This window comes from Phaseolus vulgaris, chromosome 2 (genome assembly GCF_000499845.2).
Source record: "Phaseolus vulgaris cultivar G19833 chromosome 2, P. vulgaris v2.0, whole genome shotgun sequence".
NCBI lineage: Eukaryota > Viridiplantae > Streptophyta > Magnoliopsida > Fabales > Fabaceae > Phaseolus > Phaseolus vulgaris.
Window position 1 is genome coordinate 30,392,364 of NC_023758.2, and position 27,871 is coordinate 30,420,234.

The 27,871-nt window shown below is 31.9% G+C and overlaps 3 protein-coding genes, 2 non-coding genes and 1 pseudogene across 7 annotated transcripts; 3 read left to right on the forward strand and 3 right to left on the reverse strand.

The window, feature by feature from the left end:
• Positions 1–3,759: 3,759 nt before the first annotated feature.
• On the reverse strand, positions 3,760–11,556 carry LOC137811350 (glutamate--glyoxylate aminotransferase 2). The gene is made up of 14 exons (XM_068613045.1): positions 11,012–11,556; positions 10,160–10,303; positions 9,196–9,261; positions 8,926–9,043; positions 7,474–7,555; positions 7,275–7,362; positions 7,025–7,183; positions 6,374–6,547; positions 6,154–6,285; positions 5,341–5,406; positions 5,137–5,201; positions 4,668–4,759; positions 4,416–4,572; positions 3,760–4,089 (listed from the first exon to the last, which is right to left on the reverse strand). The coding sequence occupies exons 2-14, from the start codon at positions 10,274–10,276 to the stop codon at positions 3,960–3,962; spliced, it is 1,446 nt and encodes a 481-aa protein (XP_068469146.1). The 5' UTR covers positions 10,277–10,303; positions 11,012–11,556; the 3' UTR covers positions 3,760–3,959.
• Positions 11,557–15,910: 4,354 nt separating this feature from the next.
• LOC137811351 (ribose-phosphate pyrophosphokinase 4) lies at positions 15,911–19,737 on the forward strand. Of its 2 annotated transcripts, none has more exons than XM_068613046.1 (7): positions 15,911–16,423; positions 17,049–17,364; positions 17,492–17,587; positions 17,858–17,926; positions 18,085–18,213; positions 18,339–18,441; positions 19,211–19,737. In XM_068613046.1, exons 1-7 carry the CDS (start codon positions 16,023–16,025, stop codon positions 19,342–19,344), a joined length of 1,248 nt encoding a protein of 415 aa, XP_068469147.1. In that variant the 5' UTR covers positions 15,911–16,022; the 3' UTR covers positions 19,345–19,737. The 2 variants fall into 2 exon arrangements, with proteins under 2 accessions (XP_068469147.1, XP_068469148.1); XM_068613047.1 differs by having other exon boundaries at positions 15,913–16,423; positions 18,339–18,438.
• Positions 19,738–21,477: 1,740 nt separating this feature from the next.
• Positions 21,478–21,672, forward strand: LOC137813135 (U2 spliceosomal RNA). Its single transcript, XR_011081369.1, has one exon. It is a non-coding gene; the product is annotated as a U2 spliceosomal RNA (small nuclear RNA).
• A 2,742-nt stretch (positions 21,673–24,414) lies between these two features.
• On the forward strand, positions 24,415–24,609 carry LOC137813152 (U2 spliceosomal RNA). The gene has a single exon (XR_011081385.1). It is a non-coding gene; the product is annotated as a U2 spliceosomal RNA (small nuclear RNA).
• A 989-nt stretch (positions 24,610–25,598) lies between these two features.
• Positions 25,599–26,707, reverse strand: LOC137811352 (deoxyribodipyrimidine photo-lyase-like). 2 transcript variants are annotated; one of them, XM_068613050.1, is made up of 4 exons: positions 26,567–26,707; positions 26,242–26,485; positions 26,004–26,103; positions 25,599–25,902 (listed from the first exon to the last, which is right to left on the reverse strand). In XM_068613050.1, exons 2-4 carry the CDS (start codon positions 26,392–26,394, stop codon positions 25,844–25,846), a joined length of 312 nt encoding a protein of 103 aa, XP_068469151.1. In that variant the 5' UTR covers positions 26,395–26,485; positions 26,567–26,707; the 3' UTR covers positions 25,599–25,843. The 2 variants fall into 2 exon arrangements, with proteins under 2 accessions (XP_068469151.1, XP_068469150.1); XM_068613049.1 differs by having other exon boundaries at positions 25,599–25,876; positions 25,953–26,103.
• On the reverse strand, positions 26,458–27,756 carry LOC137809353 (deoxyribodipyrimidine photo-lyase-like; annotated as a pseudogene).
• Between the last annotated feature and the right edge of the window lie 115 nt (positions 27,757–27,871).

The following is a 27,871-nucleotide window of genomic DNA, read 5'->3' on the forward strand; positions in this document are numbered from 1 at the left end:
CTTAAAAAGGCTTCATGCTTCAAAGCACTTTTCTTTTCTTTTTCTGTATAATTTCATTCGGAGGGGCCCTTTCTGAACAATTGCCTCTGATTTTGAAAATCAAATCAAATCAAAAGTTTTCTAAAGAAATTCCATATTGAATCAAAACCTTGTATTATTATTGACTGATGTTTCAGCATATTCGTGACAAGTTGTGACCCATATAGTGTTATACATCATGCTCGTCTAGTTTTTAAAATTTCACAATCTTTGGTTCTGAAACACTCAGAATCTTTGTTTTTAATTTATAAACTTCAAATAATATTGAGTTTTCGTTTACTATTTTCTATATACGGTATAATTTTATTATATATCTTTTTCATCCACTTGTAAGAAATAGCTTTATTGTTTTTATCTTTTTTTTTCTTAAAGTATAATTTTCTTATTTGTGATATTTTATAAAACGAGATATTGATAATAATAGGAAATATTTTTTATCTTCAGTATTATTTTCATTCTTTTAATTATATATTTTATTTTAAATGTTTTATAATTTAAAGTATTTATTTTACTATTTTGAGATATTGATATTGATAAATGTTAGCTTTATTTTATTATATTATTTTAAATATTTTATTTCAATGTTGAAAATATAGATTAAGTGAAGAGAGAATTGAATTGTATTATGTTATAAGTAATTTGTGGAAAGAATAACTGAATACAGTCATCTATGAGTGATTGAAAGCCGAAATAATACTCAAAGTGTTAGTTAAGAGTGACTACGAGTTTAAATGATACTTAATGGGTTAGTTAGAAGTAGTTACGAGCTCAAAAAGAATACTCACATTGTACTTTGTAGCATTGATTTGTTTAGTAGAATTCTAAATGTTGATATATATATATATATATTAGTTTGTGTTGTCAAATGCACGAGTATAAAAATACATTGTGTATTTATGTTTTATTTTATCAAAATCAAAAGTTATTGTTTGATAACTTGTTATACAAAACTATAGTCAAAATATTTACCTTCAAATGATATTTATGAAAAGCTTTTAAAAATAAATTAAAACACAATCCAACTTTCCTTGTACTTTTCTGGTTTTTTCACACAAATTAATAGCAACAAAACTTGGACATATTCAAACACACGAGCAAGCATTAAAAGAAGATGCACCCCGTGAAAGAAGCCAACACATATTAGTATGAACTTTAAGATAAACAAACACATCAAACATAAGATAAGAAAGCATTTTACTATATAATTTTTGTTTCACAAGTGTAAGGACCTAGAGAATAGCTTTAGAGTAAAAATTGTATATTTTAAATGAAACCTGAATATTTATTATTAAAGTAAAAAGAGTATATAAATAGAAAAATCAGTTACCAATGTTTCATTTTAAAGTAATCACCATCTCTCTAAACTTTTCATTTTTCCTTCCTTGACCCTCTCTCTAACTTTCTGAACATCTTTGTCGTTAGAATGACAATCGAGTTCATCATTGCATTCCTGACAACAAATACTACGAGACTATTCGATCAGAGTTTTAAACAGTGTAAGCTCATTTTTGCTCATTTTTCCTTTGAGTCAGTTTTGAAAGGTTAAGTTTGTAGCTTCAGAATTAATCCCATTAACTCAGGGTTATAGTAATGTAGTTAGAATTTTTATCAAGACTTTGTGGTGCAGGTTAAGCTACCCTTGAGCTTTTGGTAGGTTTGGATCTCTTAGTGAGCACCTGCTCAAACTCAGGTAAGCTAGTTTTAATTTCAAATAGAACCCTAGGTTAGAAGATGTAGATGTGGGGGTGACGTGGTCACTAGTTCCAAATTTTGTTTGCAAGATTTATTGTTTCTGAGTAATGTAGGGTATTATTTGAAAATCAAATGTGAATGAGTTATTGAATTTGTTCTTGTTTGACTTTGAATTATGTAAATTGGGTTAGATATAATTACTCTCTATAGATTGATAAAGTGAATTGATGATAGCATTCCTACCATGTTGAATAAGATATGTGTGGTTTAAATTGTTAAATTAGATTGTATATGTATGATGAAATTAGGCAGAATTATTCAGATTTTCTGCATGTCTCTCTCTCAGGCGAGATCATTCTCGCTCAGGCAAGATAATTATCGCTCAAGCGATAATAGAATGAAAAGGCGAAGTACTATTAGGTCCATCCTCGATCAAGCGAGAAGGAATCTCGCTCAGACGAAATGGAGTAAATTCTGGGGTGGTCTCGGGTTCAATCTCATTCAAGCGAGCAAGATTTCACTCAAGCGAGCAAAATTTCACTTAAGCCAACAAAAAAAAAACTTAAAAACTTAAATTTTTATTTTTGCTTTAGAGAGCTTAATTTATTATTGCTTATTTTTTTAAGTTAAAAATTTAAATTTTATTTAAAAATATAGTTAAAGGAACTTAGTTATGTGTTTGAGTGAATTTTTTATATATTTGAATTGTTTAGAAAGTTTAAAATATGATGTGCTTGAATAGTGTATTGATGTATTAAATGAAGTATGCAATGAGGTGAACATGTGATCAATACATAATATTTTTAGGAAATGAAATATTGTGTTGAGATTGTTAGTAAGGTGTACTGATTTGTGAGTATTATGTGAATGAGACGATCATGACTCTACTAATATAATGGAATCATATAAATGAAGTTATTCCGTCGATGAAAGTCAAAGGAGGTTCATTTTCATTTGACTGAGTTTGAGGTTTGAAAGAACTAATCAGACAACTCATATGGATTTATCCTGTCATATGAGATGATGAGGTGATTATGCACATGACTGTGTGATTTCAGAGTGTGTAGTATGATAGATACATGTCTTTGAATGCTAAGTTCAATACACAAGTCATCTGAAAGTATAAATAAGTGTCTGAGTATGTCAATATAAATCTAACACGAGTAATATTGATGATAAACATTGATAGACACTAGATAATTTTGTGCAAATTATAAAAAATTGATAAATTATGCTTTTTTATTAAAAGTAACATTTATATTAGAATGCTTAAAAATAATTAGCGTATATTTTAATTTGGTTTCTCTAGTCACACTTTAGAGGAAATAATTAATTATACTTTTAATTAAAAATATTCCATTTTTAATTTCTTAATTATTCTATGCCTTTGGCATTTATTAAATCATATTTTTTTTGTAAATTAAATAACATATTATAGTTTAGAAACATATTTTATTTTCTTTGATATACAAAATTTAAATAAAAAACGAAGTTTTGTATTTTATTAATTCTTAAGCTATAGCATCATGCTTAATAAAAATTTATATAGTATATATAATTTACGTTTTGTTACGAGTCACCCTAGCTAAAAAATAAAACTCAAATGTCAATATCAATCCACCAAGAATGTCAATCATACAAGATAAGTTGACGTCATATTTAACCAAAAATATCAAAAAAAATAATTATATATTTTTCTCATTTATATTTTGCTTATTTTATTTATTTTTACCTAATATAAAACTTAAATTCACACTTAAACACCGTATTAATCTTACAATAATAATTTTTTTTATGTCTTTCTTATTCTAATATAGTAGGAGACTTTCACTCATACTTTAATTCTTACCTCTTTAATCTAGTTCCAATTTCAAAAGGGATTAGTCCTAATATCAACGCTTTGGTTCCAGTTTCAGATCAGAAGGGGCATTTTGTAACACCTCTATCTATCTATGTTGAACCTTTCTTCTTAGAACATCCAAAACACATGACATTCAAGGATAGTTGGATTGTGATGACACAAGGTAATAAAGGTGCAAGAGAGAATAAATATACACCTGAAAGATTGTCACTTCAGACATGATATAAAACAAAATCAAAGGTTTAAGGATTATATCCAACGAAGGACAAATAGTAGAAAGGGAGGTTATGTTTTTTAAGAGATGGGTGGATGGATTGAAGTGCTTTCAAAAGCACGAGTATATAATGCAACTTTTAGGATGGTTTTCTTACAATCTTGAATAACCTCTATTGTCTTCGTATTGCTCCATGAATTCATCATTGAAGTTCTTGAAACTGTCCATAATTGCAGGCATCTCTTCCTCAGCTGGTAAAATAGTTGTCCTCAAATGGAAAACCCTATCAGCAAAAGTTTGACAGTCATTAGAAAGTAGTTAAAGAAAACAAGTGGAATGTTTATTTTCTACATCATATATGTTGTAGTTCTGGAAGGTTTACTTCAAAAGTATATTATCAAGTACTGAGGTGAAGCCTTGGGGTACTGGTAGATATGTACATGGACAAAAAAAATATCTCTATAACTACTGCATAGCTGATAGAGAAATAATTCTTATATGGCCTAGTTAAAGCACATTCTCTTTCCATGACAACCATCATGGGACTAGGCATGTGATCACTCCAAAGGAAAAGGGATACAATTTCCAAGTAAAGGGATAAGTATTTACCCTTCTTTCTGTCCAAATCCTGAACCAGGAACTGTGGATATGCCAGTAGCTTCCAAAAGCTTAAGGCAGTAGAAAACATCTGCAACCTTTCCAGCCTGTTTAGCAGCCTCTATAGCTCTTGGTGGCAAGCGTATTTGAGGGAAAGAGTACATGGCACCTGAACAAAACTCGAGGAATTACTAAAGTTTTACAAGGCATGAGTCAATTTGAAGCATAAGAATTCAAGCTGCTTTGGAATATTACTGTTTATACCTTCAGTAAAATTACAAACCACATTTCTGCAACTGTTGAATCCATCAGTCATTAACCTTGCTCTTCTTCTCAGTGATTCAAGTATTCCATTGCTGCATATTACAGGCAAAAGTCAACTCTACATAATAACCCACCCCTTTTTTCTTATGATTTCGGATATTTTGAGGGTATGGGAGAAAGAATGAATTTCTCATGTTCGAAGAGTAAACTTCTTCTATTGGAAAAATCTTATATCTTATGTGAAACCGAGACATACGTTAGAAAAAATGCAATATAAAATTTTTCATTTCTATTCATATCAATATGATAGAATATTCAAATGAAATACTATAAATCTATTTATACCTCGTCTAGTAATTAACTCAGAATATAGAATATCGTTCTGTATCTCTATATAGATAAATATAATTTATATTGAAAAATAAAAGTTAACTGAACAAATTTATGACCTATATCATAGCATGATTACCTCTCCCTAACAAACTGGTCATAAGAAATATCTCCAGGTTTAAGTGGATTGATCATAACTCCCATCTGTAGAACAAGGTAAAAAATGAGAAGAATGATGAAGAAATGCCCACGGAAAGAGAGACTACTCACTAAAGTAACACTTTGAATAAGTATATTAAGACTAAATTAAAATATCAAAGAGAAACATTCAGATTCAACTCACAAATATTTGTGCTGGAACATTTGGACTAAGTGATATTGATGCAACCTTGTAGATCTCATCAACTGTCTGCAGAAAAAATCAGGATAAAAGAAAAGCATCATCAGGCTAGCTATAGAAAAAATTGAAAAGCTCACAATTTATTTGAACACCTTACATGTAGAGTCAGAAGGTCCTACATCCAGAAACAGGCATTGAGTGCAAAAAGTATTTTGTAACAGAAGTTATTCATTTCACCATATTGCATGTGGCACTCGTGTACCTAACCCATTGGTTAATGTGTAATAGTGTTTTTCTCGGAGCATTTTAGTCAACAACATATATTCATGTATTTTGTTAGTATTCTTTGTTCGTGTAAATTTTCAGAGCATTACAGTATTTTGAGTGGCTTGACATACTAAAAAGGATTGACGCAATCAATCTTGATGGATATAAAATCATTTATGAGCTCTTTTATCTAAGAGCTTGGGACAGTTCTTCATGACACAGTATGACCATAATGGTCCAGAGTTTGATCACTTAAAGTTAAAGCTCACCACAAGGTTGGGTGACCCTGAGCATTGTTCATGCTTCAAGTGGAGCCTAAAGGGCAACTCTAAGCATTATTCATGCTTCCAGCAAAGTCTAAAGGACTTGTGCGTGAGGGCATCTCATACATAAAGCAATTCATGTGTTTTCAGCTCACAATTTTAGGCTATTGGAATAGTTTATTCATGACAATTCTGTACTGAATTTTTACATACTGCTATTGTTGCGAGAAATACCAGTTTGGAACTCAGAAAGAGATTCACCAACACAAGATATGAAAAGGCAAACCTCTGGAGGAATGTTGGTCATTTCAAAATATCCACCCCGCTGTCCACATTCACCATAATAACCTTTTGATACAGAGTGAAAAGAAATAAGCTGGACTTCCTTGCTTATAGGCGGGCCCAAGTCCATCAAAACCTTCCCATGTAGAAAATTATATATTAGTTCGCCTTAACATCTGAAGCAAAATATTAGTTTAGCCACAGCTTCAGCACAAAAAACATACCTTTTTAGAACTAATGAAGGGTCGTTCATCCTGATATATATTCTGCTGGTAAACCTCATCTCCAAGCAAGGCTAAATTTTCTTGATAGCAGAATTGCAAAATCTCTCTTAGATTAGCTTCACTAAGGCACTGACCGGTAGGATTTCCAGGATTTATGATGACCATGGCTTTAACCTAACCAAAATTCAATTTATAATTTTGATGCTTAATTCAAATAAAGCATTCCATAAACACGTGAGAAAAGATTTAAATAAATAAAAATAACATATCAGAAGGATATTAGTTTTGCAATTCAAATTTTAGAAAAATAAAAATAATTCACCTTTAGATGATTTATTCACTGGTAGAACTTACTTTTCAAGAAAAAAAACAAGATATTTTAAAATTTCATATGGGAAGATTGCTCGTCAATCAGCCATGTACCATTTTGTTTCTTTTTCCTTGTATGTTGCACAAAGCAACAGAAAAGTCATTTCTAAAAGTCAAATTAGAAGAGATAGGAAGAAAAGTATAAACACCAAATGGTTTCGTTATGATAAGATTCATGCCCTTCACATTGATTCAGCATCTTTCATACATTTAAGCATTTAGTTTTTTTAGTTTAATCTAGAAACAAGTGGAAACTTAACATTGTAAGGGAAAAATGCATACAGTTATTCCTTTAAAGCGAGCTTGTTCAACTGATTGACGAAGTTCTTTAACATCAAGACCCCAATTTGCTGTCTCTTCAAGGTAGTATGGAACAAGAGTACCACCAAGCAGAGCAATTGTTGCTGAGTAGAGTGGGTACTGTGGAACTGGAACCAAAATCTGGCAACAAGAAGTGTTGGGTAATTCTTTCAATAGCATTGTGAATATAGAAAACTGAAGTGCTAATAATAAGAATATAAAACTACATTACCCCATCGTCTTGATTTCTGATGATAGTATTTAATATCTGCATCACTCCCTTGCTGGCACCATCAGTGAGATATATGAGCTCTGGATCACTACAAATGGAGCAAGAAGCAATTAGCCTGTGTGCCTAACAAGAGCCCCTTTACAAAAGGATTTTACAAGATAAATTATAAAACAGAATGGACTGTATGGAGCATAAATACCTTGGATACCCATCACGCCTGAGTATGAACTCTGCCACTTCCTTCCTTACTCCCGGAATGCCTCGGGAGTCACTATAAGCACCTGCACCACCATTAGTTGCAATTCATTAGTGGAGACTCTCTTGTCAAAGAAAAGTATTGACTCCTGTACCAGTTGTAAGTAAAGGAATTTGTAAAACTCCCAATGTTATAATAGTAATAGTAAGATGTAAATCTTAGATAGTAATGACAAGAAATATTTGAAAACTAAGAAGAATTCTGCTAGGTACAAAAACTTTAATGTTCACAATATAAAGTGTTGGAGATTTTCTTAATACAAAGCAATTAATGTCGTTTAGAATTTGAAGCAAAAGAAACCTAGAGCTAAAAGCCCTGGAGAGCCAATAGACGAGCTTTTATTTTGCTCGTTGTGTACAAAACTTTGTCGGATTAACGACACTCATGATACAACAAGTGAAATTAGTTTTTGGCCCAGTGGGTGATAAGACAAAAAAGAGTATATTTTGTTTGTGCTGTTGTTTTATCATAATAAAGTATTTGATTCCATGTATATTTCCAAGTAATAGATTGAAAGTGGAAGGCCGCTAATGATATATAAAAACTTGCTGACAGTTTAGATATCAAATCAATCAATGATTCTTCACCAACAGTTTCAAGCTTTAGGGATAGTTTATTCATGACAATGTATCAAATCTCTAGGACTGTTCTCAAGAGTTTGATCCCTACCTCACTATTTTCTAAAAAATTGTGAATGTGAGCTAGGCATGTGCATTTGTCCATGGCTCCATGCTTCAAGCCCAAAAAGTTCACTTGGGTGTGAGGGGGTAAGTTATATATAATACCACCATTCATGATCCTTCACCTAACATTTAACTTTTCAGAAAGTTTATTTATAACATAAACTATTCATTGATATCCTTAACTCCAACCATCTTTTTGGGGCAATCTTTTCTTTGGTTAACTAAAATTTGATCTGAGATTTTTATGCAAGAAAAATAAAGGATTATTAAATTGAGACAGCAAACAAATATAGAACCACCTTAAATTTTATGATCACATTTAGGCATTTTATCATTAATCTGAAATTAAAGCAAAAATACTAACCTTAACTAGTGTACTTATTTAATGGAAATATGTTCCAGAAAATTATTTTCCACATTCTCTAGGAATTTTGAATGACTGGTTTTACACACTAAACATATAAGAGTAAAAGGATTCTGAATAAATAAAGCTGCCAGGCTCAACCGCTGTGAGGCTTTGGGAGGACCAGATGTATACAACCTCGTACTTGCTTAGATTATAACTTATAAGACTTACTAGCATTTATAGTTAGTTTTAGCGACAGATATGTAGAGACAAGGATTGGATAGGGTCCCAGACCAATACTTTAAACGCATATCAAAATATGGAAAATCCTATCATTTTATAAAAAGATGGTTGACATATGAATACCTAGACCACCCGAGGTCAATGAGAGATAGTGTTTAGCCCTTGCAATTGCATCAGCAGGGAATATCAATCCTACATTAGGATCATCAAGTAGGAACGGAGCTTGGCACAAAGCAACAACCTGCAACAGAAAAATTGTTGTAAGTTAGCATAATCAACAAATAAAATAGTGTATCATGAGATTTAATTAGATAAGGAGTATGTTTAGTTGATAAAAATATAAAAATTACAAGGAGATTCAGTAAAAGTAGAAAAATGGTAGTTATGCTAAACCTGGCGAGGGAAAGTCAGTGGTCTCTGTCCCAAAGCATGTGGGTTGCCAACATTAGTAAATATAATCTGCCAACAATTGAAAATGAGTTAGTGTAAATAAATATGACTAGGGATTTAACTCAACTGAAGTGAGAAAGTGTTTAAAGTAAGAAAGTGAGAGTGCATTTACTGTTTATTTATTTAAAATTAGTCAAGATTACATGTTAGTTTACTTCAAATTAACAGTACATGTAATCTTCCTTTTACAATTTACACCTTTGTTCACTTTACTAGAGGAGCTAAATCCAAGACTAGTGCAGGAAAACAAATGTACATACGATGACGAGAATATAAATATAATCCTTATGAGCAATCCGGCCTGAAGTCAATATAGGCTGACAGTATCCATAATAAGACTATGTTGCAAAGATATCATGTTGATGCTCACATTTTTATGCAAATCCACTTGCAGGATATGCAAATGCAAGTTGACGATAATAAAAATATAAGTAGGTTCAATTCAAGCAGCAAAATAGCTTGGGAGTAACTGATTTGATTTAGATACTTAACATGTACAGAAATTAGAACAAATAATTTGCCACCAAAAAAGAAGAAGCCGGTATTATGAAGTGCTTACATTTAACTTTCAAACGGAAAACATGTACCAACAAGTACCACACTATCATTACCATGTGACCATGCGATAAAGGTATAGGACACAACAACAACTTGATCAATCATGGTGCATAATTATGAACGCCTCTAAATCCATAACGAAATTTTAAACAATTTGCAATATCAGGCTTCAAGTTACTTTATAACTTGCATACATTCTCTAAAAACCCAGTTCTTTAAAATACCATGAAAAAGACATTCAATAAAAAGGGATTTTATGAACAGGTCCAATTTAATCCTCCAACCTAAGGTTGAAAGTCATACAAATATAATATTTTGTACATAGCCTGAAAAATAAATCATAACCTACCTTTTTGCCCTCTTTCTGAAGCTCGGAAGCTCGAAGGTATAATTCACCTCTGACAGCATATTGACTCTTCTTCACGTTTTCATTTATTAACGCGTGGTCTAAAGGCTTTGGTGGCATGGTGAAGCAGAAAACTTGCAGATGTCACTGAATAAAAAAGGAAAAACAACCGACAAATCAAACCAATTGCCAGCCAGAAAAGTTCAAAGAGGGAAAAGGGGAAAAAAACGAGAACTGTCACTCTGTCATGCATCGATGAAACAAAGCACCATAAAATTACCCTATTCTCCTACATGTGAAGTGTTTTAATCAAGGAACTACCTTTTTTATACAATTTTAATCAAGTAACTTAGATTTCTTCATCAACAGAATTCAAGCTAACTAGTGAAGTAACGACTAACCCGCTACACTACACATTTAGCCCCATAATTAGACTTATCTGTCTCAATCATAAATTCATCAAATATCCCATGCAGTAGACTCAGAATACTCAAGGGAAGATAGCACATATTCCATATGACTTGATAAGTGCAGCAACAACCAATTTGCAAGATAACAAACTTCACAAAATTATTAAAAAAAACACGCAAAGCGTGTCCACTCAGGAACCTCCGCTCACCCCTGGTCCAAATTCTGAAATGACACGATGAAAAAGAAACCAGACAGATTCCTGAAAGAAACCCTTCAAGTTTGCGACCAAAAGGTCAAAAAACAATTTCCCAGACAGAAAAAAACAAGAATCTGACACAAACACAGGCGACACGAAACGCAAAAGATTCGATTTTTAGTTTTTTATTGCCAGTGGGTCTCTCGTGTTGCATAAACTGATCGAGTAGAGTTGAGGGATGGTGTTACCTGTGGAATTGGGGTTGAAGGGTGTGTGGTGGATCACTGGCAGTCGAGTCTAGCGACACCCTTCGGTTGATTGAAGAAGTGGTGGGTGAGGGAAACACCGAGTAGTTTTAGTTTGGAAAGTTATAGTTGAGACAAAAGAGTGTGAGTTTTATTTGTCTGTAGTGAGGTGCATTTGTGTGGCAGTGGCGGTTGGTGGAACGCAATGGCAGCACCAGAGCCACTGAAAAAGAGGAAACGGATTATTGAGATTGAGATCACTATATTAAACCCAAAGGGATAATGGTCGTGCTTCAATTGTGGCCAAGCTTTGTACTACAAGGGTCTCTACGCAGATAACAGGGTTCTGGCCTTTGGCATCAGCTTGTGTTGGATTGGAAAATGTGTGTATGTGTCATTTTCTCTTGGGGAGTGGTTCTTGTTGGTTTCATTTGATTGTTTGGATACGTGGCATATTCGCAATTCTACTTCTCTTCATTCTCTTTTTTGCTTTTGCCCAGTGATGAACAATTTATATTTATACAACTTGTAACTATTTTCTTCATTGCAAATTACAATTTTCTTTTCCTGTCAATTCTATAAAGTGCTGTACAATTTGTTGAATCGTTTCTATTTCATAAATATGTCTTTCTTATCTTTTTTTGCCATTAAAAAAAATCGATGGGATGACAGACATAATGTAAACAAGTATTCATGTGGTTGAGTTATGTGTATTTAAGTGAGGTGATATTTTTTTACAGTGAAAAATCAAGATTACAAATTTTAATCATATTTATAAATAGTTATATAATCATTAATTGATAATTTTAACTGTATTTGTATATAAATATGACAAGTTTTCACATTCAAAAAATTTATCAATATTTCAAATGGAATATTTATATAGTATCACAAATCAATGGATTTTTAATTATAGGATATTACACTTACACCAAGATAAACAATAAAATTATCTTTTGATTTAAATTTTTACTTTTTTGTAAGAAAAGAAGGCAAAAAGACAGGACAAAGGAGAGTAACTGAAAAATATAACTCATGTACACCTCATTCCTTTCTAAAAACTTCTATAGACAAATGCTCCCTGCACCATATCAATCCATATCAATTCCAACATGCAATGTTATTAAAATGATAAAAATGCCCTTCTAAAATAATAAAAATAACTTTAGAAAAGAAGGGTGTAAAACTTTTATCCGAAAATATTCTGGATTTAAATATTCAAAATACATTTTTGAATTCCAAATTTTTTTATCCGAAATGTATTTTCAATTTTGTATTCCAGATTTTTTTATCCTCTGTATTTTTTTTATTTTTGAATAATCTGGATTTTTAAATCCAAAATAAGAGTAATTTTGGAAATTTTAAAAAATAATAGGGTACAGGTTATAATTGATATCGTGGAGGAAGAAATTGCCAAACTTTTATTATATATTCACAACTAAAACTGCATAATATGGGCCTAAATTGCATAAAATGGGCTTATGTATTGCTCTATGATTGGGTTGGAATTTTGAGGGCAAATTCTTCTTCTACCTCCATGCTTTCTTCCTGCACCTTTATAGAACATGTGAAATGACAATTTTGTCATTTTTCATCTTTTTTACTAACACTCATCTTTTTCTTTTTTCGGATTCATACATTTCGAACTCTAGAATTCATAATACAAAATTATATTTTTTATTTTAGAGTCCAAGAGATTTACAATTTATACAATTTTAAAATAAACAAAAAAATCATGCACCTTTTGCTCAAGAGTAATTTTGGAATTGAAAAAACTATGGAGGTGGAGGAAGAAATTGCCTTGTTTGGGCTGTTGCGAAGCCTTTGGTTCTTTTTCTTTTAGCCCTTCACATGTTGAAGGTTTAAAGATGTTAAGAAGCTACAACTTGAATAAATTTGAGTAAAACAATCGTGGTGGAAGAGCTTTAGTGAGGATATCTGTTAATTGATGTGTGATGAAGAGACTGGTAGAAGATGAATGAGTCCAACAAGTAATTTTTTACGAGACAATCAATCTCTAAATGTTTCGTTCTTTTATGAAAGATTTGATTACTAGCAATGTATAATGCATTTTGGCTATCACAATAGAGGACAAGACGCTTAGTAATAAAAATCATCAAGAAGGAAAGAAAGTCATTGAAGCTCGCAAGTGACAGAGGAAAGGGCCATATACTCGCCTTCTGTAGAAGATCGAGAAACAATAGATTGATTCTTGGCTTTCCAAGATACCAAAGAATTTTCAATAAAAATATAATAACTAGTGATGGAACGTCGTGTATCAACATACATATCCTCAATTGGCATGACTAAATCCAAAAAGTTGTGTTGATGACTTGCAACTGAAAAATTAGCCTTTTTCGAGACATCCTTTTAGATATCGAATTACTCTCAAGGCAACTTGAAGATGAGTCTAAGTTTGTGTGACCATGAATTGATTGAGTTGTTGGGTCGCAAAGGCTACATTAGGTCTGATAGATGAGCACCAATCGTCTATATGGCAATGGATCAGCTAAAGGAGATGCAATGAGTCATCCATTGGAGTGGAGAATGGTTTACAACCTATGAGATCAAAATCTTTAATCAAGTCCATAATATATTTGCATTGCAGAGAGAAATTCCTTTTTTGGAATGAGTTACTTTTATTCTCAAAAGATATTTCAACCGACTAAGATCCTTAATATGAAAGTGAGAGTGAATAATAACTTTTTAATCTTAATGATTTTAGAAGTACAATTTCCAATAAGCACAATATCATCAACGTAAACAATGAGAGCAATGAAAACATAATCGATGCTCTTGATAAACAAACTATAAACAGCATGAGTTTGAGCATCTTGAAGATAGTAGTAAAAGAGAAAAAAAATTATACAAGTTGCTTATTTCAGACTGTAGAGATTTTTTTTTTAGATTGCAACAATGATTAGAAGGATAAGTAGATAGTGTAGGAGGAATCAACATATACACATCTTGATGAAGGACCATCCCAACATATCTAGCCACCTTGTAAATAATTATAAAAAATAGACTATACTTAATTTTGGGCCTTGTATTTGGGTCATTAATTAGTAAATTAGGTTCATAACCTAATCCTAGGTGCCACTTATTAGGGTTAGGGTTTTTGAAACTTACCATGCAAGTTTCCCTTCCTATAACCCATCACCTTTTGTATTTTCAACCATGATTTGAATAATGAAACACTTGCTTAATTTCTTGCAGACTTTCTACTTGTCCTGGTTCTTTCTATAGTAGTCTTTTTCAAGATACTCTCTAGACTCCTCCTAAGCGTTGGTCTAACCTCATTCTAAGAACTCAAACCTTCATTTACATCTCACAAACACATAATTGTACTCTAATTCATTAGAAATTTTAAGCTTTGAAGCAACCCATCACAACATTGATATAGACATATGTAAAATAAGACACAAATTAAAGATCCTCACTAATGTTGAAATGCTTGTTTGCAAGCTTGTTCCAACCATATTAATTATAGTACTATACTTCATCAACATCCAAATATTGTTTTATTTGAAGTAAATGGTTCTCATTAAAAAAAAAACTTATTAGGTGAAATTTATTTGAAAGTTATTAATGATTATGATTCAACATGTTGCATTAACACCTAAAGAATCATTGTTGATTGATCTCTATATATACTCTGAATCTTTCTTTCCTTTTGTAGCTTCAAAATAAATAAAAAACAAGTTATTATTTGAAAAATTCTTATAAATAATATTAGATACTTACTAATATTTGTTTATGAATTAGCATGGCTAAGATACTTACTTAATTAGTTATGTATATTTTTCAAACCAACTTTATTTTTCTATAATAATCACTTTTGGACTTAACTAAATATCTTTCTATTTCTTCAATCTTGCCAAAAGTTTTACCTTCTTCTCATTTCATATTTTGCTGCTCAAAGTGGAATGTCTAAGACACATTCTTTAACTTTGAAAGAAATTCTTAGAAATATATCGTTAGTTATATATATATATATATATATATATATATATATATATATATATATAAGTCATTTTAGTCTTTCCTTTCAGCGAGAATCAATATATTCATTCGTTTTTTCCTTACTCTCTTTTCAACATTACTTTTTATTTTAATTTGTTCTGAAAAGAATAATATCCAGCTGTTAAAATGGTCTCATTTATCAATTTAGCTCCTTTTACTTATAGTAAGAATGGTGTGAAAACTTCTACTAATAAATGAGTTTTCCTATAAAGTTTTTTATTAAAAATAAAATAAATATTTTTATATATTAAAATTAATTTATGCATAAGTTAAAAATAAAAAGTGTAAATGTTACAAATATTTAACATTTTTAGAAACACGGAGTAGACCTGAAATGAAGGATTGGTGGAGAATTCTTTTGAAGCAATAATATTTTGAAAACCTTTAATTCCATAAGCGTTTTGAGTTGAAGATTGGTGAGTCTGTGTTGGAAGCTGAAGAAATAGAAATCGTCGTAGAGTTGGAGGAGCTGGTGGTTGTTGCTCATTGTTCCAAATTTAGATCACAAAATTACCAGTGGGTATAGATCTCGTAGTTGTTTTGTTTTAATTCTTTCATTTACTTTTTATTTTACATTCTATCCTTTAAGTGATTGAAGTTAAGAAAAAATGACGGAAAAAACTTCTTATAATTAATTGTGCCAGTCAAAAACATTTTTAGAATATTGTATCATAGACCAGTAGAAACATACGCAGTTTTTGTACATGTATGATTAATTTTTTATGTATTAAACAAATAATTATTAAAATCAAAATATAAGCATGAAAATATTACAAGTAAAAGTAAAGTTGCAAGAGAAAATGTATATAGTAAATTCAGTTACAAAAATGAGTCACATAAGACACTTAAAAATAGATGTGACTAATTATATAGTATTATGGTTGATCCTTTGTGGAATACAATGTAGTACCGAACTTGCAAATCATTTCCAACTGTCCCCCCTAAAGGGAAAGCGATCTTCGAGTGAAGAACCAGACGGTGACCGCCGACAATGGCGGCCACGCCACCCCCTCCGTCTTTGTCGCTTCCATCGAACAAACCTCTCACACTCAAACGCTCTCACTCTCTGTTTCACCCCTCTAAGAAGAACAACAACAAATCCCTTTTCTCTTTCAGTTCGAATCTGAGGTGCGAGATCAAAGGCTTCGAGGGCCACCGCCGCTGGACAATCGAGCGTATCTCCGACATGAGCAAAGACTCCACCGCTCTCTCCAATTCCAACACCAACCCTTCTTCTTCATTGGTTTCTGTCTCCGCTGTCACTTCTGCTTCCCAATTCCCCACCAAAAATGCCAAAAAGGTTGTCCTTTTCTTCTGCGCCGAGACCAAGGCCCTCGCCGAGAAAATCGCCGCCGAGTGCGAAGCCATCGAGCTCCGCAACATCTCTTGGGGGTTCGTCCCTTTTCGCTCATGTAGCATTTCTCGTCATGCATGATGCATCCTTTGCACCTCTCTCTGTTTTCTTCGGTTTCGAACCAATGTGGTGATTTGTGTTTGTTTTTCGTCTACTTTGAGTGACCCATTTTGGTGAATTGCTCTATTGTGCTGGAATTGATGTCAAGATTATGCAATGTAGGAACTTGGAAGTACCCATCACGGTTATATTGTCTCGTCTCTGTATTCCATCAGCTTCGAGTGCCCCATTTAGCTAAATTGCTTTGTTGGGCTAGAATTGATGTTTCCGTGGTTGCAATTTAGGAACTTGTAAATACGAATTACGGTTAGAATAGTTCTAAATCCCATCACATCCTCATTATTTCTTTGTATGATAGGTATTAAATGTGTTTTATATTTGCACGCATCGAATGCCTTTTCATTTAGTACTTCCTTGGGCGTAAGAGCTTTTGTAGGAGAATATAGCACTACACTATGCTGCCCCATTGTGAATCTTGATGCATGAGATTAAAGCTTAAAGCCCGTTTAGTTCTGGGTGGTATTTTTTTTTCTAGCTAGTTTGCGTTATGAGTGAATTGTATGGTTTCTTTCACTGAAGTACTTTGTGCAACTGAAAACTCAGCAAGTTTCCTGATGGCTTCCCCAACATTTTCATTCCCAATGCCCAAGGAATTCGCGGGATGCATGTTGCTTTTCTGGCCTCATTCAGTTCTCCAGCAGTGATTTTTGAGCAGATTCCTGTTATTTATGCATTGCCAAAACTATTCATTGCTTCATTTACCCTTGTCCTTCCGTTTTTCCCAACGGGCACATCAGAGCGTATGGAGGATGAAGGAGATATTGCCACAGCTTTTACTTTGGCCAGACTTTTGTCAAACATACCCATTTCTAGGGGAGGACCTACCAGTCTGGTGACGTTTGACATTCATGCCTTGCAGGTCTAATATTTGTGGAATTGCTTTTAACAATTGTATTTTTGGGTGGTCTGTCTCATGTTTTCCTTGTCTTTCTTTCTCAGTTGTGAAATTCCTTGCTATAATTGTTTGATTTTTTGTTGCAATTCAGGAGAGATTCTACTTTGGAGATAACATTTTACCATGCTTTGAGAGTGGGATACCTTTGCTGAAAAGAAGGCTCCAGGATCTTCCTGATTCTGACAATGTGAGGATTTCACCTATATTTATTTCTTCTCTTTCAGGCTGTGTTTCCTGTATAGTTTTGTATTTACTGTTCTGGTTTATCTCATGTGCATGTGAATTTTGATAATGGGAATTATGTTATGACTTAGGCACACGAGTAAAGCTCTATCCAAAAGACTTTAAACTTTAAGGTTATAAAAACAGATTATATATCAGTTATAAAAGTGAATGAGAACCAATGCTTTTATACTATCTCATATTCAATAACAACTTTGGTTTTCTTCTTTCACAGATAGCAATTGCTTTTCCTGATGATGGTGCATGGAAACGATTTCATAAGCAACTGCAGCATTTTCCAACGGTATTGAATATAGTTAATCTAACAATTTTTCTCAAGTTCAGTAAAAGTTATAAATAACACACTGGTACCAGTCTAGCAGCTACTGATTTGAAGTTTGAAACATAGACTAACTTGCTTTGGTGGTTCCATCTGTTAGCACTTACACAATGGATATGCAGATAGTCTGTGCAAAAGTTCGGGAAGGAGATCAAAGGATAGTTCGTATCAAGGAGGGAGACCCTAGGGATCGGCATATTGTGATTGTTGATGATTTGGTTCAATCAGGTGGAACTTTGATAGAGTGTCAGGTATAAACATCTGTGCATGTGGATTCTTACATGGCACAAAAGGTGGAATCTTATATAGTTTTATTTATTGTAGGAAAGATGATTTTGTTTATATCTTGTTAACTCATTAATCTGTCATCTTTCAGAAAGTCTTGGCAGCTCATGGAGCATCAAAGATTAGTGCTTACGTGACTCATGGCATTTTTCCAAATAATTCATGGGCACGCTTTGAACATGATAACGGCGGTGGTACCTGCTTTACTTTGTTTATTAAGCCAAGATCATTGATTTTGTTTGTTATAAAGGAAAATAACACTATCTCAAGTATTTGTAAATTTATAATACGAATTGATGAACTTGTCCCGATATTAACTAGGTGCCACATGTTAACCTGTATTCTTACATCAATTTGATTTAATTGAAGTTCTTGCAAATTTTCTTTATTTTTCCTTTTGGTGGGTTAAATAACAAGTTCTTATATAAACATGTAGTCAATTATCACATACCTTCAATGTTCCACCCGCTTGAACCCTTTAACTTATTTTTTGCACAAATGAGCCAAACCCACAACAGATATTCAATCACCTCTCTTTTAGATCATTGACCTTCTTTTCATCGTGATTTTATTGTTATACTCAACTTTCTAGTTTTTTCCAAGGTCTAGTGTCATTTACCTCTGTTACACTTGTGAGAGGAATAGGTACTTAGATGACTTATCTTGGTGTCTGGTTAGTTTTTTTATTTGGTAGAGTTTCAGCATATCAGGAGTAGCAGTTGCTCTCTTACTCTATTATGAATACCATTCTTGTTGTAATTGAACACTCACAGATCTAGTATTGCTTTCACTAAACAGTAATTAACATTAAATTGAGTACTGTAAAATTAAAATGAATGAATAAGATATACTCCATGTGTTAACAACGCTAATATTTCATCAAACAATCTTCTATTAAATCAGTGGCTTACTATTTATACTTTTATTTTCTCACCATCAGCCATTTCTAACTTTCATGCACAGGGCATCCAGGGTCTGCATTTACTTACTTCTGGATCACAGATTCGTGCCCCTTAACAGTGAAAGAGGTGATGAATAGGCCACCATTTGAGGTTCTCAGCCTTTCAAGCTCCATATCCGCCAGTCTTCAAATCTGAAGGGAACATATATAGTGTCATTTTCATTTCATGCTCAATAAAACGGTGAAAAAAACAGATCCTAATAATAACAATAGTCAAAGTTGAGTTCTTGGACTTCAGGATGTGGCTTATAGCAAGAGATAATAAGACGCCAGGGAGTAAAAAAAAGGACTTTATGAATGTCTCCCCTCAACTTGATCATCTACTCTTACCAAGGTTATTGCTGTGATACCTACCTGGGCTGCATTCATTTTGAAACTGCTGCTAAATGGTAATCCAAAGCTTGCTGTTGTGTAAAAAATATGTAACTATCTTGTGGATTTTGGTAGTTTCAGTCGCGTGTATTATCCTTGATATGAAACTTTAAAACTCTATCATTTCAATTTGAATAAATTATGATTTCAATGTCCATCTTTAAAATCTTGCCTGAACATTTTGAAGATCTAAATTCTCAATTGCCGGAAGAATGCTTCATTTCAGTTTATGATTGTTTGAGGTCCTAACATTACAGTTTATGGGTTCAATAAAAGCAAAGATTTCTCCGCTGTTTGATTTGGAGAAAGGGTGTGTGTGGATTGGTTAATGGAGAATTTTCCCATTTGCACACCTTATGACTGACTGGTTCACCAATATAAATAATGAACTGATTGAAAGACCGAAGAAACTAAGAGTGCTGTTTACTTAAATTTATATAATGAGTGTATCTTATTTTGTAACTTCTTATTAAAATTAATAAGACTAAATCAAATTAACAAATATTGAGCCCATCATCAGCTTACGACCACCACTTAATATGAATACCACATATAAGTAAGATGTTTTGCTATAATATACATTTCCTATATATTATAAAAATATAGGTTGAGAATGTTTAGAATGTTCTTACAATAAAAACATTTTAGTTTCGTAATTTTAGGATAAAACATCAATTTGGGTAATTTTTTCCATTAGAATTCCTAGAAAAAAAGAGAAAAGGCTAAAATTGGCATAAATTAATTTTACCTATGAAATTTATTTATTTTCCTATTTGTCTCATAATTCTTATGGAAAGTTTGTCAAAACAAATCCTAAATCATTATTCTAGTAGTCTTTTTGCTATTCATAAAATAAAAAGTAAACATATTTAAAAAATAAACATTTTATTTATTTAATAATTAATATTTAAAAAATAATTTTTAAACCTAATTTAATTTTATAAAATTAATTAAAGTTAAAGTCTGTATTCAATTATTAAATATTCTAATTTTTAGAGAATGTAAAATTTCCAATTAATTCAAAATGAAAAAAAGTTTGGATAGTAAACCAGAAAGAAACAAACAAGATTCTACTTAACAAAATCCTTTCTTTATCATCGTAAGGTCCACCTAAATTCCTCCACGATTTAAATTCGCACTTGTGCCTTAGCCATTTAGCATACACAACAAACATCAAATAACAAGTTTAGCATTTGATGCTTAAACTAAGTCAATAATTACATATACAAGTATAATTTACAATTCTTAAACATTTGTTCTTTATTAGCTAAATTCTTTTCATGCAAATTATTTACAATGTTTCCCAAATCAAACATGCAGAGCTTATTATGAACACAAACTTTATAACATTGAGACATATTTCTCTGTACATCTATTCCTTCTCCAGGAACTTGGCTGTGAATTAGTACCAAATCAGTTAATCTGTCTCGAACCATGTTTAGAAGCCCACAAAAACCAAAATATATTACAATAAGCTGACTTTACATTAACAGGAAGATAAGATGTTGTATTATATCAAGGTAAAAACCAAAACCAAAGTAAGTTTGAATCACCCTTTTACAAACTGCTGGAGGGTGTTTCTTTTCATGCTCTCTTATCCTCTTTAATCAGTAGGGGTAGAGAAAATAAGATTGAGCCATTCCAAATTCTTAAAATAAGCTTGATCAAAAAATAATATTTCTTTTAAGAGGGTTATGTTGGATAGATGAGTTAATTTTTGTTCTGTGAGAAAATACTAAAGAAACATCTTCAGTTTTGCCATGTTTCATTTTCGACAGCATACATAGTTCCAAGTCTTAACTCTTTGCTATAGAATAAGAAGTCCCACATTCGTCAAAACAAAAAAAGGTCACTGAAACTGAAGCTATAAGTTTGAAATACTTCAGCTATTCAATTCATACCTTTCTCGGCCTTTTGGCTAAGATCAAGTGTAGTATCTGTTCTTATCAGTTTAATATCTGATATGTGGACTATTAGTCCACACGATATTAAATTAATTTTTTGAGGGAGAGGGCCATCAAAGTAGCTTGCTACTTGGTTCCTCAAGCATCGCCTTTGTGTTGCACTATTACAAAGGCCTGGTGCATCCCACTCAAACCAGTTCAAATTTTAAATCTATGTTTAATGTAAGTATGCTTTTGTGTTGCACTACAAAGGCCTGGTTCATCCCAGTTCAACCAATTAAAATTTTAAATCTATGTTTATGTAAATGCTGTGAACAATCATGAATATTCTAGAGTAAATAATATTTTTCATTAATATAAATTTTAAGATATATGTATGTACTCATGTTCATATGTTAATGTCATGTTGACTTAAGTGCAAATATATGAACATATGACAAATGTAACTTTATCTGATATTCCATGAAATTCTTTTTTCAAGATACCTCAAATACTCTCTTTCTTTATGATTTTTTTTTTCAATAGCCCTCAAATCAGTTTATATTTGCAATAATAATAATTTCATTAAAAAACAATGTATTTATAGTAAAAAATAATAAATATGTAATAACATTTACTAAATATTATAAAAATATTCTGCATAGTAAAAATAAATCTATCATAAAATGTTGCACCCTTTGACATCTTTTTATAAATAAAGCTACACAAATAAAATAGTTGAATTATCCACCAAATTAATATACCTTTTTCTTCATACATTTGATTTCAAAAGTACACTGTTAATCGTTTTTTTTCTTTTCGATATCATTTTCTTATTCTAGTTTTTCTTTAACTTAAATATATAATAATCTTGCTTAAAATATTACATAATTTCTAAATCAAATGTTATCACATTCAACCAAATAGTATATATATTTATATATTATATTAAAATCAAAATATTTTCATTCCGTTCAAAAAAATTCAACATAAAATCAAACTTTTAAGAAAATTTCAACAAATTTAAGAAATTCTTATTAACTGAATATATATAGAAATTGTATTTTTTTTAATTTATCAATATCATATTTTTAAGATAGAAAGAGGAAATTATTGTTGGAAAGATTAGAAAATAAATTATATTTAACAAGAGGTGAAGTAGAGAAAGAATGTGAGAAGTTATAAAAAAACCAAATTCACACTTTAAAATTGTACCAATATATAAGTTTATGCTTTAATAAAAAGGCGATTGTCTTTAGAACCAATAAAAATATTAGACTCTAGTATTTACAAATTTACTGCAAAATATATTTTACCTCAGTTTATAGTAAACCAATATTACATTAACAGCAATATAAGATGTTGAATAAACCAGCGAGAGCAAGGATGACTAACACTATTATATAAAGGTAAAAACCAAAACCAAAGTGCTGGAGGATGTTTCTTTACATGCTCTCTTATTCTCTTTAATCTGCAGCTGTAGAGAAAATAAGATTGAGCGATTCCAGATTTTTAAAATAAGCTTGATCTATAAAATAATATTTCTTTTAAGAGGTTATGTTGGCGAGATGAGTTAATTTTTGTTTTGTGAGAAGATACTAAAGAAACATTCATTTTCTACTGATTTGTTTACAATACTCTCAAAAATTTGATGTATTCAAAACCAAACTTGACGTGGAAAAGAAAAAACACAGTAGCTAGTATATTGAAGTAAAATATTTCTGGAAAGGCTATAATGTATTTAAACTCAGTTATGAGTCTCAGATTTAAACATTTTGAAATTATTTTCCTCTTGAAAATTCTTGGAGCTACCCTCTAACTCAGTTACAAAGTTACACTTTTATCAGAACTTTTGGCAATAGTTGGAGTTCAAAAATATAAAACTCAAATATTGACTCACAATTAAATTAATTTTGTGAGATAAAATTAGGTTTTATTGTAAGGTAATAGTGCATTGTAATTAATATTTTCTCTTTACTACCTCTCACCATCTGAACTCAATACCAATAAGTAACTAGAATCACAAGACTGCTGTAATACTGAGAAGAACTTATAGAACCATTAGAAGTCCATATAAAAACATACTTCAGTTGCAAACAAATCATTACTTTGTAACCCAAGAAATATCTATGTATATTTCTTTTACTTCATTTAACAAGATGTTTCGATCATTATATATTATATTGAAAACCTTATATTAAGCCTGTTTATAATAGTAAGCCTTTCTTCCTAACATTGGTTATGTTTTTAGTTAAAAGTTAAATCTCTCCAAGTAGATGCAGTGCAAAATACAATTGTCATCTTCTGAAAATCAGTGAGATTCAATTACCTTCTTTTGTCTTTAATTCCTACTCATGAAGACAAAGAAACATAAAAATATATTGAACCTAGCAAAGACAATACAAATTGATGAAAGCTAGGAAATTTGTCAAACAAACTAAAACCAATGACCACTTACAGCATACATCATTCCAAGACTAAATAGAATCAAATAAAGTTTCTTTTATTATAATTGCAAGTCTGTCTTGTTTTTTATTTGAACAACAAAATGGACTAAAAGGGATTATGTTGCAGAATAATTAACAAGAATTCACATTAAAAGTTTATATCTGAACACAAAAAAATACATAAAAGATCTTCTTCTTTTTAGGTAGAACATAAAACAAACTTTTTTTCATGCAACAATGAGTCTTATCCGTCCTAACCATTCATGATTAGTAGCAAAGTTAGAATAATTAACATAATTTGTGATAGTAACATATTCTAATAAAAAGTCTTTGAAAATGTTATGACTGATATGAACTCGGCTGTTACTTTCGAATGTTACACTGAATCACAGTTTCAAGCCTTAAAGGTCTTTGCTATAACATAAGAAGTCCCACACCCATCAGAATACTAAAAGGTCACTGAAACTGAAGCTATAAGTTTGGAATACTTCAGCTATTCAAATCATACCTTTCTCGGCCTTTTGGCTAAGATCAAGTGTAGTATCTGTTCTTATCAGTTTAATATCTGATATGTGGACTATTAGTTCACATGATATTAAATTAATTTTTTGAGGGAGAGGGCCGTTAAAGTAGCTTGCTACTTGGTTCCTCAAGCATCGCCTTTGTGTTGCACTATTACAAAGGCCTGGTGTATCCCACTCATAACAGTTCAAGTTTCTGTCTTTCTAGATTATGATTTCTTTAAAATTTTTGGCCCATTCTTTTTTCACAAATTTAAAATTTTTTGTCTGTTTACGAAACTAATTAGTATTAGTAACAAAAAATTGTGTTATTTTATAACTAAGAAGGAACACTTGTTATAACTAAGATACTTAAAATAATCATTGTTTAGTTAGATTGGCAATAATAATAATTTATAAGAAAAGATTAATTTTATTGAAACAATAATTATATAATAATAGCATTTCCCAAGTATTCTCAAAGTATTCCTCAAATAGTAAAAATAAATCTATCATAAAATGTTGCACCATTCATGTTTTCTTAAGTAAAATAGTTGAACTATGCACCAAATCAATATATCTTTCTTCTCTTCACATATTTGATTTCAAAAGTAATGTTAACCATTTTTCTTTGGATATCATTTACTTATTGTAGTTTTCTTTTACTCAAACTATATAATAATCTTGCTTATTACATAATTTTTAAAGTAATAAAATCAAATGCTGTCACACTCAACCAAATAGTATATATTTATATATTATGTTACAATCACAATATTACCGTTCTCCTCAAAAGCTTTCAATATCATATTTTTAAGATTTTGCAAAGATTAGAAAAGAAATTATATTATCAAAAGGCAAAGTAGCGAAAAATTGTGAAGTTATAAATTTACTGCAAAATTTATTATTACGTCAGTTTATAGTAAATTCATGATTTTGTGCCAGTGCCTATTATATTAAAAATATTTATTTTTATTAAGGGGTACTATAATAAGTTTTATGGATTTAAAATAAAGTTAAAAACATTTCATTATAATAACTGGTATATTAGATAATTAGTTATAATCATTAAAAGATTAATAATAGTTGATTTAAAAAGAATGTTAAAATTTACAATTTCAATCTCTTGCACATTATGATTTTTGTGTCAACGTGTATCACTACCCATTGTTTTCCTTAGAGCTGATGTTTGCAAGAAAACAATATATTGACTATAATACTTATTTAGGCGAATGAGAATAAAAAAACAAAGATTTAGAAAAGCTGAAGCGTAACAACGCATCAAATATTAATATAGATGCATTGAGTTTGAGAAACTTAGAACTAGGGAAGTAGTAAATTATTCTGTGAAAGAAAGTGCGAGAATCTTTGAAGGTTTCAGGTTGTTCAGCTGAGAATATAATTATTATCCATGAAACAATTGGCTTACAGGATCAGCAGTCTGTGCATTCTCCAATTGCTCCCTTCTGAAAAAGTTCTAAAACTATTTGAGCTGCAAGTAAACAAAAACAATAGTGTTGGAAACGGACCAAAGTGACTCACGAGTAAATATGTTATCAGTGGTATGTTCGATTAAGGTGTTCTGAGCCCAACCCCATGCTCCTTTTATTGAATCATAACAGGGCTCGTAGAAGCAATAGTTATCAGCAAGCTCTCTCCGCACAATCAACTCCTCCAAGAAGGCATCAAGTTCCTTTAGATCACAAGTTAAGAACAGGAAGTTATACTAAACATAGGTATAAGATGTTTGTCTATTAAAACCATTTTGGGGAAGAAAAAACCATCGATAAACAGAAACAGAAAGAATTCAGTGCAGGGCAAGTAGACAAACTTGAGGATGTGAATTTCGCCGCTTACGTGCTTCAAAAGCACATCGCTGAGAAGATATCTGTCCAAAATGCAAATAGGGAGATAAACCAGAGAGTGCATTGGGGTTGCACAGGTTGTTGCGATCTAGGGAGTAACCTTTTAATCCAGAATCCATTTTCACTTCCCAATTGAATCTAAGGTGTAACACTTCCCTTGCCGCAATTCCCCCCTGCTCACATCAATCAACTTCAGGAACCTCAGCTCCTCTGCTAGTAATTTGACAGAAACAATCATCAAACCAGGGTCATTATATCCCCATGATTTGCTTAACAACACACAACACTAACCGTAACACATCAGCAATGAGACCATCCCAGTCAATGGAATGGTTCTCGGAAAGTACCCACTTCCTAGTTGGCAGATCAACTTCGAAGTCAGGGAAATCTACGAGATACTCAGAAATCCTTGTTTATCTTTGTCCTGATTGTCTTAGCACTGTACTCCAATTTATCAGAGGCAACCCAAAGTGGCACAACGTTGTGAGCGTCCACTTCATGCACCGTAACCGAATCACTTACCCTCTTGCAAGTCTCTTCTTTACACCTTCGTACATCCCGCAATGGTGAGAAATCCGTTACCAAAAGTGAAGCTCCCCATTCTCTTTGGCACGGTCTCCTCCGCCTCTCCCTACAATAGAGTTTGAAAGTAGAAACAACATCTTGGAAGAGTTAAGAAGACCTTGTTTAGTTAAAGCTCTCTTACAAGGGGTAAAATTAATTACTTCGTGTACAAATTAATATTAGCTTTTGAAGAAATTAATCAAAAATGTTTCCATAAATTAGCTTCAACAGAGGAGACCTCCACTGATTGTGTTGATAAATGTGAAATTATTTTAGTATAAACAGTGATCTTGAGTTCGAGTCTTCATATGCAATAACTCGGAGGAAATGTTTTGTCCTCTACCAAACTCGTGCATGATTCTTTCGAATGGAATGTACCTAAACAACTTCTGCAAACGGAAAAGTGATACATAAACTAATTCTAACTTAAGTTTCATTTGAGAGTTAAAGAGTTGATGGAGACCTAAATATTCTTTAAAAAAACTATCCAAACAAAAGCGAAACTCGAATAACTGTGCAAGTTACCTGGAACAAGAAAAATGGAATTTGAAGAGTATGTTGCATACGGTGGCACAACTGACGCAAGTTCCTGAGCATGAACCCTAGATGACGGGATTTGGCGCCGAGAAATCTGTGGAAGAGATTGAAAACAACGGCAACGGGAACGTTGACTTTGTTGGTCTCTTCAACGGCGTGGATCAGAGCCCAGTTGTCTCTCACCCGTTGATCTCTGAACATTCAGTACACAACTGGACCCGAACCCGCTTCTCCGCATGAACCGTCTTTCAGGGTCCGAATCCGACCTGCCTGAACCGTCATCGGCGACGCTAATTTAGAAGGCCTCGTGTTCTTCCCTGCGCCTCACTCCACCAGTCTTGGAGGGAAATTCAACAGGTCACTCCACCTCGAACCTTCTTTTCTCACCTCTATAAATTTTTGAATTTCCAAAAATGTCCCTTTATAATATTTTGGATTTCGTAATAAAAAATTAATTTTTAAATTGTTAATTAGTTTTTGGATTACATAATTCGA

Coding starts and splice junctions, on each gene's coding strand:
- LOC137811350 (XM_068613045.1), bottom strand. CDS start 10,276: ATGCCACCAAAGCCTTTAGACCACGCGTTAATAAATGAAAACGTGAAG. Junction 6,548..7,024: donor CTCGCTTTAAAGGAATAACT/GTATGCATTTTT, acceptor AATTTTGGTTAG/GTTAAAGCCATGGTCATCAT. Junction 5,202..5,340: donor ATGTTCCAGCACAAATATTT/GTGAGTTGAATC, acceptor CTTGTTCTACAG/ATGGGAGTTATGATCAATCC.
- LOC137811351 (XM_068613046.1), top strand. CDS start 16,023: ATGGCGGCCACGCCACCCCCTCCGTCTTTGTCGCTTCCATCGAACAAA. Junction 18,214..18,338: donor GAACTTTGATAGAGTGTCAG/GTATAAACATCT, acceptor GTCATCTTTCAG/AAAGTCTTGGCAGCTCATGG. Junction 18,442..19,210: donor TGAACATGATAACGGCGGTG/GTACCTGCTTTA, acceptor TTTCATGCACAG/GGCATCCAGGGTCTGCATTT.
- LOC137811352 (XM_068613049.1), bottom strand. CDS start 26,394: ATGGATTCTGGATTAAAAGGTTACTCCCTAGATCGCAACAACCTGTGC. Junction 26,104..26,241: donor GGCGAAATTCACATCCTCAA/GTTTGTCTACTT, acceptor TGTGATCTAAAG/GAACTTGATGCCTTCTTGGA. Junction 25,877..25,952: donor CACTGATAACATATTTACTC/GTGAGTCACTTT, acceptor GAACTTTTTCAG/AAGGGAGCAATTGGAGAATG.